Source organism: Numenius arquata, chromosome 2 (genome assembly GCF_964106895.1).
Source record: "Numenius arquata chromosome 2, bNumArq3.hap1.1, whole genome shotgun sequence".
In the NCBI taxonomy this organism is placed as follows: domain Eukaryota; kingdom Metazoa; phylum Chordata; class Aves; order Charadriiformes; family Scolopacidae; genus Numenius; species Numenius arquata.
Window position 1 is genome coordinate 61794047 of NC_133577.1, and position 19887 is coordinate 61813933.

General features: G+C 40.3%; 1 protein-coding gene across 1 annotated transcript in view; it reads right to left on the minus strand.

Moving 5' to 3' along the window:
• The window catches only part of PIK3C2G (phosphatidylinositol-4-phosphate 3-kinase catalytic subunit type 2 gamma), a 214836-nt gene that overhangs the window by 16741 nt on the left and 178208 nt on the right, over positions 1-19887 (minus strand). The window contains exons 29-30 of the mRNA XM_074167982.1: positions 14369-14444; positions 6874-6968 (exon numbers count right to left, since the gene is read on the minus strand). Coding sequence (XP_074024083.1) covers positions 6874-6968; positions 14369-14444 — 171 coding nt within the window. The remainder of the gene's footprint in view (positions 1-6873; positions 6969-14368; positions 14445-19887) is intronic.

Here is a 19887-nt window from a genome sequence, read left to right on the forward strand (position 1 = left end):
AGATAAGACTGATCTAGTATGGACCCTTAGAAACATAGATCCCAGAATTTCTTCTGTCTTGAACAAAGCACAGGGGAGAAGAAATACTTAAGACAACATCCCCATTTCGCTTTTCTTTTGAAATCACTCAGGATTAACACCACTGCTGCCTGTTAGAGGGCAGGAAAGAAAATTAGCCTTTGAGAAAAGAAACACAAGCAAATGCTGTTCTGTTTCTATCTTTTTGTCACATACATATTCTTTTCTTTCCCTGCCTAGGCATAGATAGTAAGTGAATATAAAAATGCATAAAGAAATAGTGACACTGTTGTCTGTGTCTTCACGCTGCACTATTTTTCTTCTCAACTTCTTAGTTAAAAATGTCGTATATGCCTGATCCAGGCTATTTTTAATGTCTCAAACTGTACAGAGCTCCGTCCACTTTTCTTTAGATTATTCTACAGCTTGCCATCTCCCTTTGTAAGAAAGCATTGCATTATATGATGCATGCAATTTCTGCTCCTTAATTACCTCTCATTACTTCTACTTACGCTCTTGCTCAATGTCCTACATTAAATATTTGCACAATTGACTTGTGTCCTTGTTAGTCTGTTCTTAACTAAGTTAAGTTTTAGTAACAATAAATCACTCCTGAAAAATCAATCAGTCCCAAGTGACTCTACTGAGAACTGTTCTTTGAACTTGTATTCTAGTTTTAAAAAAAAACATCCCGAGAGAAATATTTTACTATCAAAGCCTTATAAAGATGAACTACTTTCTTTCTGCACCATGACACCAGGATCTGGCCTTTCTCATTGGCATCTCTCATAGCAACCTCATGTCTCACCATTGGCTTGTTTTATCTTCCTATTACTGTGGGATATAGATCTATTCCTCCCCGAGGAAATACTTTTCATTTGTCCAAGCTGCTTGTAGGGTTCTGGAAATTACTTTTATTCTCTTGATCTCTCTCTTTCTCCACTATTATTTTTTAATGTTTTCTTCATTTGCAACCAGTGGCAAATTTAATTTATGTTCACCTTCATCTCCCAGATCGCTCATATTACTAAACAGAGCTCACTGTTGTTGCTTTTTTTATTTTCTTATTCACACGTATCAGCTACGTAGGGAATTACTTATTTAAAAATTAGCAGCTAGAATTTAAAGCGGAGGCAGTACTGTGACTATGACAGATTAAAGGGTTTAACAAGAAATAATAACACAACTTTCTGTACAACATATTTGTCAAAAACCTTTCATAACAAATATGTTGGAATCCGACAGTAATCCCTGTGCCACAAGAACAGACCTCATCTCTTTCCAATTTAAACTACTGCTGAGTAGCAGAACCCTTTATTTATAGGTGTTCAGCTAATTTTCAGTCCAACAGAGAACATAGTCTATCTAAACTAATTTCCATTCATTTTTAAAATAAAACCATTTTCTATGAATATAAAATAAAATCCAAATGCTTTATAAGCTACTGTTAGTACAAGAGTTTTCTTTCCATGGCTTTTTATTCTGTTTATCTGTGCCAGTCTAGGGAGAACTCCATGTGTTACTTCCTTTCATTGGCCAAACTGCTGACTTTATGCAATCACCAATACTTTCTAAACAACTTTTTTCAGCTCAAAGAGGTTTTTTTCCACTTGTTTTCCATCCCCGGATGACTGACCAGGCTTGGCTTACCTATGTAACATTCCCAATCCCTGTTGGCTGATCCATGGGCCACAGTAAAGAATGCAGGATATATTCATAATATTCTGAAAGGATAATGTGGCTTTTTATTTAATTGGCAGGCATTGCCTTGCTGGCAGGTAATATATTTTCCTTTTAAATCTATATAATGTTATTCATAAAGTATAAAAGTTAGGGGCCCATGAGAGGAATGATGGGAACCAACTAAGAGTGAACAAAAATCCCCACCTCTTATATCCACCTCAAGCTAGAGACAAAACCCAGCAAAGGCAGCAGTAGTGGAGCATCTACCTGTACCCTATGCGGCAACCTGCCTCCAGATCTGCACCTGGAGGCCTAGAAATAGGTTTCATCCCTATGGCTTAGGGAAAGCTTGGCTCTCACCTTTCTTCTCAAAGCATTTAAGCCATCACGTCTCACAAACGTTCTTGGAAGCAATTTGTACTCGGATGGTGTAAGACACGAAATGGAAAGAGGCTGGATGTCTGTGTAAGCCTAAAGCTGATTACTAATTCGTCACCCACATATCAGCTATCCCAGAATCATTAATCACCAAGAGTGATACATGACAGCTTCAGTGCTTTTATAAAAGGAAAGCTGGAAGTAGTCTTGGAAAGTACTGTAGGAGTTTATTTTTCTTCCAGCAATTTTTCCTCCTGTAAAATTGGTTCTGAATTCACCACCCACACACGCTTTCCTGAATTCTAGTAACATTTTACATTTATTGGCATGAGGTTGAGGATAAGTTGGCTTTGTTTCTCCTCCCCACTACCCCTGAGGAGTTATTCCGTCCACAAGAAGTAACAGGCAAAAATGTTTAGCAGCGAGGATTGAAAGTTTAGCTGCTTATCTAAAAAAACAGGGCATGCCTGAAGTCATGGCAATGAAGTCGGCAGCCAAGGCAGACCTCCTTCTGAGCCAACGCTGAACCACTGTTCCCTTCTGGTTGTCTGTGAAGCAGGAAAAGAAATATATAAGCCAACCTTTTCAGAACTTCAGAAATGGCTACTTCTTTTGCTTCTGGTGTCTTTTTGAATAGGTGGGTAAGCCCGGCAGCGCAGCAGTTCCTGGCTGTTCCTGGCTGTGCAGGACTAAGCTAGCCCATAGAGTGCTCTGTGTAAGATCCGTTATGGTCGTGATATCCCCCATGGTCTGTGTTGGCTAATACAGATGAACGGAATTGGACTCGAGCATTTCAAGTTCAAAACCTACGTGTCTTTCAATTTTCATAAATCTACCTCCACAGCTTGTACGCAGCTCCAGGAGCCTACGTTTTTAAGGCAGTCTCCCAGGCTTTCTTCCGAGCGCTCCCCCTACGCTCCTATTCCTGTCTGCTGCCGATTTTCTGGGTATTGTGCTGCCACAGCTGGACTGGTTTTACTCTTAGCTACAACAAATTCTTTCACATGCCAAAACAAACCTCCTCCCAGTTCCTGTATCTTCCTTCTAAGACCACTTAGTGCGCTTTGCCAGGTACTGCACTACTGGGTTTGTAGAAGGAGCCTGCCCTGTCTCATCCCCTCCTGCTGCCACATCCTCCATGACTCAGTGGTCTCTCCATATAACCTCTCCGGTTTTCATCCCTCCACAAAGGTTTCCTTCTAGCTCAGGTTCACTTTATTAAGGCAATATTGCCTGTCTTGCCTATGCATAAAGTGCCTGGTGTTGCACTGACTGCATTTGAGTGGAGCAAATAATGTTCCAAGAGGCTGAAGGGGGCTACAGGAGAGATGGGGAGAGGCTCTTTATAAGGGAATGTAGTGATAGGACGAGGGGTAATGGTTTTAAATTGAAAGAGGGGAGATTTAGATTAGATACTAGAAAGAAATTCTTTACTGTTGAGGGTGGTGAAGCACTGGAACAGGTTGCCCAGAGAAGCTGTGGATGCCCCATCCCTGGAGGTGTTCAAGACCAGTCTGGATGGGGCTTTGAGCAACCTGCTCTAGTGGGAGGTGTCCCTGCCCATGGCAGGGGGGTTGGAACTCAATGATCTTTAAGGTCCCTTCCAACTCTAATCTTTCTATGATTCTATGACTTAAAATTATATATTATGTCTATTTGGAAAATTGCATTTTATTAGCATCGTGGCTTTTGTATCTTTGAAAATTTTCCTCAGCAGTCATATTGATGCTGTTCAAATCATAGAAGCAGTGAGTCTGATGTGAGTCACCTGGTTTACAGAATCTCAGGATCCAAATAAAACTATGAATTGCTTAGGAAAATCTTGAGAGGGAAACACTGTTAGTATCTTATAAATATCTATTTAACAGAACTTGTCTTCATTGTGTACCCACCGTCTTAAAGCATAGACAAACATTTGCAACCAGTCTTAGATCTCTCCGTTCAAACAGTTCCTCCGTCTGCATTGCTGGTCTAGATGCAAGTATTTTCTCAGTGAACAAAATAGAGCTTGTGCTTTACAGGAGGTTGGATTAGATTAACGGTCCTTTCCAGTTGCAAAAACTATAGGGCTGTTCTTCTCCATTGTTAGTCCTTGAATCACTTTTGATAGTTTTCTTCAAGCAGGGCTGGCTTTCGTAGCACATGACTGAAATGTTGCAGCGGTAAGGGAGAGGACATTCTGAAGCAGATCTAGGGATGACTGACTTGTACATCTGCAGCAAATCTGGCACATGTGGATGCATCAGATCAAAAGTGCCTGCGCTGTGGAGTCCGTGCATGCACCCACATTAGGCAGTCCCCTGGCAGGTCTGCACCAGACCAACGCTCTCTCAAGAGCTATTGCGGTTTTTGCCTGCGGCAGCCCACGTGAATGGGGCTACCTGCATGAAAATGTCCTGCAAAGGTACAGCATTGCACTCCTTTGACGTCCTCCTTTAAAGAATCAATGTGACACTTGACAATGGCTATAAACAACACCAGTTCCTTATGGATTGCATTGTATATTAATATAGGATTTGCACAGCAGGATCTAGATCTCCTATTAAACCCCCTAGAAGTAAACCCACACAAATAGTAAATAAAATTTATTTACATGGATCGAAAGTCTCTATCACAATTCCTGTCAGTTCTGTGAAGCTACATTTGGGATTAATTTAACCCACTACAATTATTTTCACATCTGAAAACATCATAAAATCTCTATAAAGAGATAAATTAAATGGGGAAGAGCAGCACAAAAATTATTTACTATAAATTATGAAATAAAACAAGATAGCAAAGTAATCTCTGCACAGATGAACCACTAAAATATAATTAGTGAGACTCTGCAAAAGACTGAATATACCTGAAATAGCTTTAACATGTCTTGAATAAGATATGATCTTGGCATACTTTTAAAATCCCTGTTCAGCTCAACCAGAAAAAAAAAAAAAAAAGAAAGGAAGGAAAAAGAAAAGAGAGCACGTCAGAGAGATTGATCTATATGACTGGAAAGCTGAGAAGATTACTAATGGGATACAGAACCCTTCTGTTATAGGTTACTCGTCTGAAGGCAGTCCAGCATCACAGTACCCCAAAGCACTACTATTTCATATTTCAGATCAGACGATGATGGATGGATGGCCGGGTGGAAGGAAGGAATCGGAAGCCCAGGATTTAAAAACATGATTGCCTAAGTTAGGCTGCTAAAATAATGACCTTATTTTCAAGTCATGAATCATTGCTAGTCTTACTGAATTTGACTCCTACCACTTCTCTGTCAACTCACTAAAATGGATTCGATTTAAGTTACCTACATTCAAAAGTTAGACAATTACTTAAAGTTGTATTGTTCCTTTCTATAATGAAGTGAACTGAACCCTGGATTTTATGTTTGCTATACACAGATATCTGTGCTGTAATTTATTTTCCTTTAATTAAATAGCCGGAACTTTCTAAGTTAAAGAACACTAATAGGAGCTTATACACTTTAAATGATGGAAACAAGGAGAAAGACTGTTTCCAACATCTGTAGCTCCATGTTTCTGCATCTCCACATCACCTGCCTAAACTCACAGTAACAGCATCAGGATGGCAATCACTTAAATATACCCCTCCCACCACCTAGAACTTTACCAGAAGTTTATCAAAGTCACTTATCTTTAAAAAGCACAACTGAAAAAATAAAGAGGGTCTTACACAATATCCTGAAGGTAAAGTCCATATAAATTGGATCTGTCAGCAGTGGCTGATCTCACCTGTCAAGGTGGCACACAGGAAACAAAAGACAAGTCTCTCAGGAGAGAGACTTATTGGATATCATAAACCAAAATGAACATGCTTAAATTGCAAATCAGAAGCCAGAGTGGCCAATAGAGAACAGTTGGAGCTACATAAGCCTCATGTGTCTCATACAACTAATTAAATATCCACCCTCATTTTCTTACTGGCTGGTGCTCACATATGCTCCTCAGAGTGGCCCCATTTAGGGAAAGCGATTGCAGTGCAGTTTGGGACGGAGCCAGCATCAGTGTATGCAATGAGAACCCGCAACAGTTAATGAATGCTTTAATCTCCTAGCTAAACAAAGATAGCAAAGGATCTCTTCGCCACAGCCATTACTTGAGACTTGAGCAATTGGGCATTCCAGAGCACATCCCGGTGGCCGAACTCATGACGGACCAGCGGACATGCTGCTTCAGCCCAGAGACGGCACAGGGCACCAGCTAGATCTCTCCAGATATCCTCACCAGCCAGTTTCACCCGGCTCCTGCTGCAGGAGGGCTGCCGGCTTCCCCCTCTCACAGCCTGGCTCCAGCAACCCACAGCGTTAACCACTTAGCATCACGAGAGACAGCGTGTTACAAAGCTGAGCATCACCCCACCAAATGACATCGTTTCTTAAAATACACCACTGCTCCCTTCGCTGAGCTCTTCCCTGTTCATAGACCACTCGTGCCGGACTTGAAAGAAATGTATGGGTAATCAATCAATAACACCGCGTTAGCATCCTACAAAAAGTCATGTCGCTGCACGGTGCCTTCTGTCTCACTGGTATCAAAATGCATCAGCTGAAAGGGACAAAATAGTCACCAAAATTGATTTTCTATATGGTCTGGAAAAGGTCATTACTAGCCATTAAGGAAAGGTAGTTTCTGTATCTGTCCCATATTTGTAACCACACTGAGCAAGCTCAAAGGAAAAAAAGCAAAAGTTAAATGATGACAGAAGAGCCCAAAAAGGGTGTTTGAAGATTAATTTTTTTACAGTGCTCTGCAAATGCAAGGACTTACGAGTTATGATAAAAATACTCACAATGTTCCTCATGTGTTTCAACATTATTGTCAGACGGGTGCTCTCGTAGGATATGACTAATTGTACTCCAGGCTTATGATCTGTTGACTGAGGACCTACAAAAGGCCAGATAGTTTGATTTTTTTAGTTAACAGCTCATCTGTAAAATATTGCAGTACACATGAACTAATATATTAAAAGAACCTATTGCATGCTTAAACCAGGGATGAAATTAGAAAATATGGATAAGGAGTGTGATGGAAGAAAGTGGACTGACATGCAACACTCATTTTCTTTCCTGTTTATACATTGACTGGGGTTTTTTTTGTTTTCTACTAGCCATCAATCTGAATTTCAGTGGGAAGTTTATGCTTGAGTAACAAATAATTGGGGTGGGTTTTTTGGCAATCATTGATGACACTAGCCAGTATTGTTGCAATTCTTCTACCTGAATAAAAACACTGGGTTTATTTTTATTTTTTTTCAGTTCCCAGCAGAAAGAAAAAAAAAAAAAAGAGCAAGTTTGCAGACCAGTTCCAAAACAACTGTTACAGAAACAACATCTATATCTATCACACATAAATTCTCCCTTCCTCATTTTTCTGTATTTTTCCTGTTCCATGCTGTTTTTCATGCAACCCATTGCTTTCATAGATTTTTCTACTAAGATGCATTTACAGAGTTTGATTCTGTTCCCACCGAAAAAAAGAAAATAAAAATTCAGTTTCCAAGCACGAAGGATCAGTCTCATAATGGGGAAGAAATGACTAAGAAAGAATGTCCTTCTTTCTGCTGGAGGCATTGGGCCAGCTGTCTGCACTGCCAAAAAGGGGTGTCCTTGAAGTCGGGTCTTCACGTGGCTTACCTGCCCCACAGAGACAGCGGAGAAAATACAGATGGCTTTTACCACAGTATACCAGGTGATGGTGAACACAACAACCTCTCCTCGATACCTATCTGACCTTCCTGTTTTGAAGCCTGAGCCGGGTGGACATAAGCCATTTTGCACCACTTCGTCTGAGACTTGATGTTCTCCCCATGTGGTCACCATCGAAGACAGTCCAGACGCTGCCTGTGTGAACCACCCTGGTTTTACTTATGCAAACAGGGCTTCGCTTAGTTAGGCCAAAGCTGTATTACAACCAGTATTATACATTTATTATGCTTGGAAAAATAAGAACTCGATCCTGCTAACCTTAGGACAAAACAGTGATCTCTCTTGAGCTGGGCTCTGTTCTGCCCGCCTCCCTGATAAAGAGGTAGCTGACCTTGAGACCTCAGACAGCAAAGTCCTGCTCCCCTGCGTGCACGTTGGGACCTGTCACTGACACACCAGCCTTAAACCCACCGCAGGGTGAGGTGATGACACGAGACAAAATCATAAAGTCACAATTAATTCTTTAAATAGAAACATGTCTTTTAAGAATTGGAAGGAATGAGAAAGGATGATGAGAATGAAAGAACTACCATCACAGGCGAGGGGTTATGCACTAGCAAGAACAGGCTTTTTAGAGAGCATCGGGACTGTTCATCCTCAATAGCAGGCAGGATGCCCACGTCTTCCTTTCAGCCTCAGCAGACACCTGTGCACTCCCTGTCGCTCCCTTGCTCCCTCTTTTCCACATATTCCACCAGAACTGTTACAGCCAGGGTTGTAAGAGCAAGAAATCAAACTCCCTCTGCCCAGCCTTTACTCTGTTATTCAGCAGCAGAGGGGAAGTTATAATGAATAAGCTACGTTGGCTGTATTTTTCTGAAGAAACCAAATGTGTAAGCTCTGGAGTGAACAGAGGCTCAAATAACCGCTAAGCAGATAGAACTACAGTGGTGTCATGTACTATCGACAGCCAGAGAGCCAGTGCAATTGCCATTTATCCTAAGGAAAAGAATTCAAATGAATTAAAAATAGCACAGTGTGTACATACAACTGCCATAATGTAATTTCTCTAGGCAGCCTGGGTATCAGTACTTCTGAGTTTCTGATGTTTGGACTGGAATTTCAGAATATGAATCCATCTCCAACTTCTTCCCTTTAGAGACTGAAAAAATACATTTTTAATCACATTCTAATTAGAGAAGGGCCGGAAACAGACTCTTGAAGAATTGAAATCTTATGAAGAAATCACTAAGCTGGGACTTAGAAGACCGAGGTGCAGTTCTTAATTTGTTATTTTCCTTTATGAACTTTGACAAATCACTTAGGCTGTACCTTGTTTCATTTCTTGTTGTAGGCAAATAAGGACAGGGAGGGATAGGGAATGAAAACTCCACGAACCAGACAATGCTGAGTTTTTTCCAGGGTAACAAAAAGCCCCAAAAATTGGTTCTTCCCACCATTATGCAAAGCCATTTTATCATATTTTTTTTAAGTTGCAGGTTCTTTTTCCTTTAAGTTGCAACAGCAAAGGTAGAATCCTAGACCATAAAAAGCAGCGTAACAAAAGGGGAGCTGTATTTTAACATAAGAGCACAATTAATTTGTAGGGCTCTGTTAATTTTGTGAATTGCAGTGGGTCATCCTGAGTGGTTTAGCAAGAGCAACAGATTTCAGTGGCTAAATTACATCATTAGAATTCAGCTGAACACCATGTCTTTCCTCTCCTACCAGTACTACCAAGTGCCTTTTTCTGCACTACTTAAGTTTTATAGCGCGAGTGCTTATATCCAGTCAAGGAATTTCTCTGTGGGAATTGGCATTTTCATTTAGAAAAAGAAAATGTAAATAAGTTTATAACCAAGCTGAAAATGATGAAAAATATGGGAGGGGAAAATGCATTTCTAATTGGGTATGTAAAATGAAGTCTGAAACAGACACTATGGGCATGGCTATTACTAAAATATTTGCTCTGGCTATGTAATAAATTGATAATAATAAATAATTAATAATTAATTAATTGACAATTAATAAATAATAAATAACAGAAAAAATTAAGAAGGAGGAAAGAAAAAATAACAGAGTGCAGGGAATCTGATAAACATGAAAAAAAAAACTTGTCACATATTTTATATTAAAAGACAGTTACTGCTAGCTACACTCAGCTGTTATATTTTAGGTTTTCCCACATTCAGTGCTAAAATGTAGCCTCTTTGAAGTCTAGGTGATTTTGCTTAAAATGATAATAAAATACACATACAGTAATTACTTCCAGCCTATCCAGCTTGGGCAGATGGACTTGAGCTCAGGCCCTGCATTTATAGGAACTGTCATGCTCTACTTGCACTCCATTATAGGCAAAGACCAAATGCTGGTCTGGTGTAGATACAGGACAAAGCTCCACTGACTTCAGCTGAAGTGAGATTTCCCTCCCAGGGGTTGATTCTTTGCTCACTGGTGTGAATGCAAAAGCTGTCAAATATCAAACGAGGGCCCTGGAGTTTGGCTGCTGGAATTTTTCGATGTGACTTGTGCCTGTGTGTCCCAGCACTCTGCGGTGGAAGTCAGCCACCAATCCCTGCTGCAGAAAAACCTCAAACACTGTGCCAGTTTATAATCTCTTCTATCAAGGAGCACAAACACTAGAAAACTGTGGGTCCTTTCTTGTTTTTGAATGACAAAATTAAGGCAATTAGTGTTTAAATTTATACTGAAGGTGGAGTCTACTCCACCTACTCTTCAGAGTAGTCAAGTATGCGGTTCTTTTATGTATCTAGATGGTCTTTTCTAGCATGTTGGAGAACTACCAGCTCTGTATTCTATCATTTGTGCAATGTTTTGATTTGCAGCACTTTAAAATAAGCTCTGCATTACACTTTGCACAATGCACAAGAAACATACAACAGCGAGGAAGACGCTCCACAGAAGACTGACAAAATCAACAGGGAAACTATAATTTAATAATACATTGCATTTCACACGTGGACTGCAAAGCAATGTGAAAACACTGATTAGCTAAGTGTCACAGCACTGCTGTTAGGGAGTTAAGTGTTATTCTGTATTCTGCACCCTCAGATTTTCCTTAGACCTATCTTCTTGGTGACAGCCTGTTTTGACATCTGGCACTGGCGGGTACTGGAACATGCTTGTATTTCCAGGGTTGAACCCCCCAAGCCAACCAGATGCCTGCTTTACCTACAGCTTGGGTTTATGAGCCTCCAATGTACCCAACTTCACACAGTCAGCTGTAAATACGTTAACTATCTCACTGGTTTCATCCCACAAGCCAGCAAGAGGTGCTTACGGCCAGCAAAAGAGCCTAAATGCAACTAAAGCAGGAATGCAACTTCTGGCAAAAGCTTTACATGGAGCGTGAGGAGCAGATCAAAACACTATGTAAAATGAGCAAAACAGCCGACTCTCCTGAGGGGACTTATTCCCAAGGACTGTGATTCTGCATGGATAGTCTTTTTGGAAAGCTTGGATCTTCCTTTAGAAGGACACAGAGGCAGTTTCTCGACTGCACGGAGTGGAGAGCAGCACTTGAAATGAGCGAAGCACGAACCAAACATACCGGAATCGGAGCTGGGTTGTGCACTGTTACAACCAATAGCAAAGACATCATGATTTCATAACTTTGGAAAAACAGTCTGAATTATTCATATTTTCAGGAGATATAAACTCAAGAGAAGAAAAATAAACAAGACTGATACAAAAATGATTTTGATAGATTCTCTTTCTTCCTGTTTTTAAAGGAACTTTATAAAAAGCTGTCTGTGAAATCATTCCTGATATCTGCTCTCACTCCCTTGTAGGGAGCTTGGTATAATGAAATGCTGACAATATTCAGTATAATTCAGAATTCACCCCACTGGGAGTACTGAATCAGTATTCATGTCAAAGTAAATTTAGCACTGATTTTTAATCTCTTCATTGCTAGGAGCACAGTACAAATTCATAAATTTTAATTTTTATTTTACTTTAGTAAGTGTAATTACCGACAACATTTGTACATTGAAGCAGTGTAAGAGAAAGATGCTGTCTTGATCACAAGTCATAACCTGCTTCTATTGGGCATTAATTTTATTTTATATTGATCCTAACTAAGAGACAGATGATTTGCTTGTGTAAAGGCTGAGAGAGAAATCACCAGATTCATGGAAAGCTACAGCCCATATTAAACCCGAGTTATTCTTCAAAATAGCAAAAATTAAGGCCCTTAGAAGCTCATAAAGCAATGAAAGCTGGGGGGGAAGGATGTATGCTTGTCAAGGAAATTGCCTCTCTCCAGCAGGCCCAGTGAACTTAATTCCTGCCCCAGACTGACTATGGCATTACTACAGGGCTTACTTGCACATCAAGAGCCTCCCTCAGCAAAGAAGAGCCTCCAGGGCCACTGTACCCTTCCCAGCAGCTCCTTGTTTGCTACCTGGCAGCTTGGCACCATCAGCCACCTCCTGCCTTAGCTGCACTTGCCTCTTCTCCTTCTCACAGGATGGACTACGGTAGGGTACAGAATGCCATGCAGCAAAGATCTAAGCGAGCTCGGTAGGGTATGGCAGCAGCCTGACTCCAACAATGAGGGGCAGAGCACAGACTATGAAAATAATTTTTCAGGCGGGCGATTAGCATGTGCACGGCTGGTCCTCCTCTGGTAGCTGAGCTAGCTCATTTACAGCTGAGCTCCCCTACTTCCACAGTTCATGGCAACAGATTGTTGACCAGGTGCATTCTCTTCCTCACTGACCAGAAGTGGTGCCTTCCCCAGAGCAACTCAGCCCTTCAGAGAACTCAGAGAACTTGTTCTCTGTTTTTACAAAGTCTAAACTCATCGGCTCTTGATTAGTATTCTACCAATAAATGATAGCAATGAATTTTCTAGGGCAAAGGGAGGTGGGGCTTTTTTTTTTTTTTTTCCCTCCTGTGTTGAACAAAGGTTTTGCACTAAGTCTAGAACTGAAGCATCCAAACTTTAAAAGGCAGTGTTCCTGAGCAGGAGAAAAAGAATCCTTCTGTAACCGTACTGCTTGAGGCCAGAGACACATTAATCTCCCCTGACCAGGTTGTGACCTTCACCTCCACTAACTGGATAGTGAACCAGCAGATTGGGTTACCTGTCACATAGCTTTCATCAAACACCCTCTAAATACATTCTTATCTCAGTTTCTTTATTCTCTTCTCTGATTTTGATGTCATTGACAACAAAAATAAAGGGTTTACCCTTCAGACAATATTGGCTTGGGACACCACTGAAGGAATTATGAGGCTGTAATTTATTTCCCAACTTTATTACAGAATTGGTTCATGCTTTTGCATAAGACACACCCAGATTTTCTGTAATAATTAGGCACCTAAATATTAGTGAAATGTCAATATCTTTCTAAAGACCTGGGACTTTAACTCCCTTATGCCTCACATGTCTGCATCTTTGGTTAGTCTACAGAGAGAGGCAGCACATGGACCCAGACTACATGTTACATTTAAACTCTGGTTGGGATTTCCTGTGACAAGATTGAGCCTTGTATATTCCTCACACCTAGGACATCTTTGCATTATCTCCTCGTTCCTTTGTAGAAGTTAGGGCAACCATTAGTAATTTCCAATAGTCATAATGGATTTAATATGATAATGGCATGCCCTAATCAAATAAACTCTACACAGGGGGAATCTTCCAAAGGCTGAGAAGCCAGAATGGGATTGATTTTGTGCTGATGGATTAAAAAAAATGGTCCCAGCAAAAGAGATAATGAAGCCCCTGTCTGCAGAGAGATTAAATTAACTTAATGGACATGCAAACTAAATATGCAGAGATACTTGCACTCCTTTCTGACATGTGGATAACTGGTGATCTTGGAAAATACCCTGTCACTTGGAGCACATAACAACGAGCTGAATTGTTGTGGTGCAAAGTGCAGCTGCAGGCTTCTTTATGAGATTTTATTTTGCCTAAAAGCTGACTACAAAATATTATTTTCATTGCAGAACTAGTGCAGTGGAAGACAATAAACATTCACAGTTTACATTTTATGGTTTATGCTTTGGCTTTTAATGCTGTAATGCCAGAGATTAGATTAAATTAGGTGCTGGACAGAAGAGGGAAATGGGTTAAGTATTTAGATAGGATAAGGGAACAATGCAGAATCTCATTTAGTAAGAAGTGAATTACCAGTGTCATTAATAATGTATGCCTAGGCATTAACATAATGTTCTGTTATTTACCTGCTCCACTCATTGTGAAAATGACTTTAGAAGTCATCCCTAATTTTCTTCGCTTGTCCAAGCACACATTGTGCTTTGTCATGACTCAGATCCTTTCCTCCAGATTCTTCTCTAAAGATGTCGTTTTGTGAAACAAGAAACCTGCCACAGTTTGTGTAAATAAACTTTTACTTTGCATATAGGTATGCTTATTCAAAAAGAAATGAAGCAAGGCCAAGGAGAATACGTAAAAGTGAAGGAAAGCTATAGGTCACATTAGTAACATGTTTTCAGAGACCTTGAGAAATCAGGAATTGTTTGTTGGTATCTTTATATCTTTAAAAAAAGCCACCTAAGCACTTTAGACTCACTTTCGCATTATTATATTTAATATTATTAAAGACATTCTTCTTGGAAAACAAATAAGATTGGTAATCCACATACCTAAGGTCACAGATGATGAATCTTCTGCCAAGGTATTTTTGGACCAATTCAAGAAGAAGCCGAGTACAAGCTCATTCTGAAAGAAAATAAAAATACCTTAGGGAATATCAGATGTTGTGCTCTGTTCCTTAAATTATTCCCCTCTGAGCAGATTGCTGGTAAGTAAGTTTCTAACGTATATATTATAGTTAGCAATAAAGGGGACCCTTTTCCCTCTGATCATGGCCAAGGATCGCTGGGAATGATTGCTACTCAGGCACTGGGAAGACAGTGGTGCCCCTTACCACAGACTCAGGGATGCTGCATATGGTGCCAGCCTGGCCCCTTTCTGTCAACACACTTCCAAACAGCAATGTGCCACGTGGCCCATAGATTTGCGCTCTTGCTTGATCTCTAGTGTCTCGAGATATGTATTAGCAGCTGCAACTACTTTTACAGAGCAGCCCATCTGTGGAACAAATGCAGGAGAACATCTTTACTCTGTATTGTGTAGTCAGCATGAAATTCGCCCTTGGCACAGGACCGACCCCAAGCATCTGACCTGATGTGTGCCTCCCTGAGGCATAGATATTGTGCATACCTCCCTCACATGGCAGCTTAATGGACACTCACACTGAAAAGCTCCATACAGAGTTAACTCCTACCAGAAACCAACAGGGAGTGAAAGGGATGATCATATTTCGCCATCCATATTTCGCCTTTTAAAAGAGTAATCCACCTTATGTACTGCACTATAACTTTTATTTTTATGTACTGACCTGTACTGCTCTAGTGAACATATATAACGGGTAGTTACATTCAGCTGTAGAGAATTAAAACAATAAACCAAATCCCCAGATTTGAGTTTTGAGCAAGGCAATAAAAATGTGAATTCTGAAATGGACTCTTATGATTCTGAATGAAGGGTGGACAGTAATTGCATTTTATTAGCTTTTTCATAAAGCCGTATTTCAGTATGGCCATTCTTTAAGATGGTTAGAATTGCTACATTCATACTGATGTTACTTGGACTGACACTGTAATGAATGGGTAGAACAAGAGACTTTTCAGATTCCAGCATTAAAATGTCACCATTGTTTCTTTCCAGGCCATAGAAAATAATGTGTCTCTTATCAGCAAGATGTACTTCATGTAGCATTTGTCTTGCTTCAATTTGACAAGATGTGGCACGATTTGTGCAAGGAAGAAAGAAAAGGAAGAGTTTAGTGACAAACGCAGCTAGTGAGGAGTTAACATGTGGTTACAGCAGACAGAGGAACAAGATGTGTATGTTCAGCATAGAGATAAGATTTAGCAATCTGGATTTATTTTAGGAGTTGCCTTTTATTTTTCACTCTACTGTTTGGAGTTTTTCCTCCCACACTGATATTTTGAAGAAAAATCAGGGTAAAAAAAAAAGATAAAGCAACAGAACTGTTTTCCTTGAATTGAATGACAAATCTTTAAGCAATATTACCAGTGGACTGCAAATATACCTGTCCATTCTGAGCATGACTAATTATTCTCTCATCTCATGAAGTTAGCTTACAAAGGAAAGCCCATACACCTCCTTCAGTTTCCAGCAGCGTTAAACAGGCGAGTTATTCCCTGTGGGACCTACATTTGCTCTTTCAGCACAAGTCCCAAGTGTAGGAAATCTCAAGGGTTGAAAGAGTGTATTTTTGGCAGCTCAGCCTTTATATGACAGCATGAAAATAAGCAGAGAAACTTAAGTAGCCCTTCGAGTTCAAGGATCTTGAGAGAAGTGGGCAGGAGGTGGAAGGAAGGATACACTAACTGACTTGAAAGAGAAATAAAAAATTCCACACTGAGCCGCCTGGTGTTCTGCTTCCTCTCTGCTTACTCTTTCAGCAATAAATGGAAATATATGAGCAGAGACGTTTGTAAACAGGAGGTGCAAGGATTGTTTCAGGTGATAGTTCTAAATTCTCATTTCTAATGGAGTCAGCTCCCTGAAAACAAATGACATTTGCTTTAAGTACAGAACTGGAATTCATGCACATCTTACATCAGGCACAAACATGACAGGCATGTACACTGCTGGTGCCACAGCACTGATTTCAAAGCTTTCCCTGCCCGTGTATCCATTGTACTCCACAGGTATCGAAGCATATGGGGAAGCAGCAAGGCTAATGCTGGCAAATGGAATGGAAAACTATAATTGAACAGGTCATGTTGCAGGGGCAGATGCAGCAGTCTATCCAGGGCAAAGTGCTTCAAACGCAAAGGGGAAGATCTCCTACGTGTTTGTGGCAATAAGCATTTTGCACACTTGTTATTGATAAGACAGCAATTTCTCTATGAACTGAGTTAATCTGCCTGCTGCAGGAGCCCACTGTTTAGATTTCCACCAGCAAAGTGTGTAAATACCTTCTTAAGTTCACCCTTTTTCAGCAGACCACCAAAGCACACACTGAACTTTCAGGTGATTCCTAAATCAATCGGACCCCAGTCAATGGGACTGAAGCATACGCTTAGAGTTAAGCATGCATCTAATTGCACTGATAAATAGAAACAGGCACATCAGAGCTTTGTACTTATGGATGATCAAAAGCACGCTGTATTTAGGTGGATAGAGTCCACTTCTAAACAAGCAATTGTTGTTACAAAGATGTGACCGTAGGTGGGAATCTTAGAGACCTTACGACAGTCGTGGCAGATAGGCAGACACTGAGGATGACCACAAGCACTCACCTACTCTTCACCCCCACCCGCCGGAATTCTTACCTTTTAATCAGCAAATGGAAATTCCCTAAAATACTAGCCCTTTAGGGATTTTTAGGAAAGCCTCCTATCATTTGTCTAACCATTCTTACCTAATAAATAAACAATCTTTAATAGGTAATGTTGATAGTTGTTCAGGTCACTCAATAACACTAGCCTATTGGGGAACAGCCAGGTATGTGCGGGTGCATCGGTGTTGGTCTGGCTAGAACTCATGCATGATGTTTTTTCAGCCATTAAACCCCAAAGGGACAAATTCCACCTTCAATTACGCTAGGATACAACTGAAATAAGCAATTTCAGTGGCATCGGGGGAGCTGGCATAGCCCTCCACCTCTGTAGCACGGTAAAATCTGTCTACTGCTCTCCATCAGAGACTAACTAGAAAAGCACTCTGCTGTTAGTGAAACACAGCCAGATTTCAAGCCAGATTTAATTTTGTTAGAAAGAAAAGCTGCCTCTCCTCTGCTTTCAGCTTTCTTTTCAGCTGTGTTAGAGTAGATTTGGGGTCAGAGAACACCCATGCACCTGTTATACTTTAACAGGAAGGAGAATCAGCAGGAAAGAAAGAAACCAGAAAAAGCTGACCTTGCTGCAGCTATTATAACTTCAGGAAAGGACAGCAGAAATGAGAGGACTTTGAACCCTCCCCATTTTGGCTCTGCTGGATGCCTTGCAGCAGGAGTACGGGAGCGGTGGGAGTTGAAGGGACCCATATACCTCAGATGCACTTTGTACCACTGCGTTATGTACCTCCGTACAGGCACTGGAGTTACCTTCTCATCTATGCAAATCTCAAGTAGTGTCAGTGAATAAAATACAAATGAAATATGTGAAGTTCTTATCAAACTTGATTACTTTTATAGTTTAAAACATTAGTCACTCTAGAACAACGCTGTGGTCCTGGTTCTCACTGCATGCTTGAAAATGAGTGAGCGTAATTTACAGTCATTTCCATTTACATCCTCTTTAAAGCCCTTTTACACAGCCTATAAGTCACCATAAAGCTGTTTATAGAACCTGTCCGTAGCTGATACACTGTCACTGTTTGCTTACCTGCTTGCACTTCGTTTACCTTTGGCCCCAAAGTCCTTAGTTAACTTGGATACTTAGAAATCTTTTAGAGTCAAAACCCAATATACCTCATTTCTTTTTATTGAATAGCCTACCGTGCACCTGCAGTTACTATTATGTCTGCTAACCCCTCCCACCACGATAAACAAACCCCCTCAAACACCCAAGCCCGCTGAACTTGTAGACAAAACCAATCTATATGAAAGATGTGGGACAAATAACATACATTTATTTAAGGCTATGTAGTTTTGCAAGATCAGTATGTACATCTAGTGTCTGAGCTGTGTTATCAATAACAATATCCACAAATTAAATGCCACTTCTTTTAAATGATGAGAGATGGGAAGATTATCCATAGAATGTTACTAGCTGGCTGATGGTAGCAAATGCACACAATATAAAACATTGCTTTAGATTCAGTTTTAGATTTTTCACTTGTAATGCCCAAGCCAGGTGCAAGTTGTCTTTTCAAGATAAGCATGAAGACATTCAGCTTTGTGAATGCTGCTGCTTGACACCAGGGCCAAGAGCCGAATAAATTAATGGAGCCCTACCTTCCTTTTGTGTCCCCAGGGAGTGTACAACCCTCCTACGATATGGCAGTAAAATGACAAGCCACTAGGGCAGCCCTAATTTATATGATATGTTATGAGATTTGGGCTGCAATCTTCATTCAGCCCATCACTCAGTTGGAGTTAAGAGTGAAATACAGAAAAACATAAAAGCGGTCAGCAGCAGCTGCCTTTTGTCACAGATCTGATTTATACTTCGATAATGTATATTTTTGTCCTCCTCCACGTTACCAAGCTTCCATTTATTGTTTCTTGATGTTTCATCTCTTACTGGTGGCACCACTTGGTTGTTTTGCCATTTTAATGAAGTGAAACTCCAGGAGTCTAAACGTTGTTGAGTATGATGCCTTGCTGATCTAGAAGACCCAGGCATTTCAACTCATGCAGCTGATGAGCCGGTCAGCAATGGTGCAACTGCCACAAAACTAAATATTCTTACGGTGTGATCGTATATATTGCCACTGGTTTGGGACGAGTAGAACGAGCCTAAAAAAGATGTTGAAACCTGGTTTTGATCGTGTCCTAATATGACAACAAAGATGCATTGACTTTTGCATTTCAGTAGTTGAGGTAATGAATATAGCTTGTTGTTCATGTATTTAGTGGGGTGATGTAGTTATTTATAAACGAGCGTTAACCTAGGAAAGGCACTCCTATTCTAGGCAACTCTTCAACAAACGTCTAAAAGGAAGTCAATGAATGAGGCTTATGCTCAAAGTTAACCACAGACTTAAAAAAATGCTCTGAAGAGGGACGGGCATGAGCACGTTTAAGCATTTAAACTGGCCTAACAGCAAACATCTCCATCAGCTGATGTTTCTGCATTCACTTGATCTGATACTAATATTCAGAGATAAGAGAAAGGTGGCTTGAAGTTTCTACTATTTAAGGAAGGATTTAAAGAAACTTTTAATTCTATTTGAGCTACAGTGCCAATGAGAAGGCAGCTATTTTCCACCTCTCCTTCTGCGTTCAAACCATTTAGCAGAAAAGGTCAGTGACATTCTGACCTACTCTTAATTATAACACAATTTTCATAATCAGAACTTAGTCTGGACTAAAAAGCATGCACTTAAGGCATGACTGAGGAAAGAATTTGGATATAACCCAATTATTTATTTATTTCTAGGATTTTTTATTACTTAATTG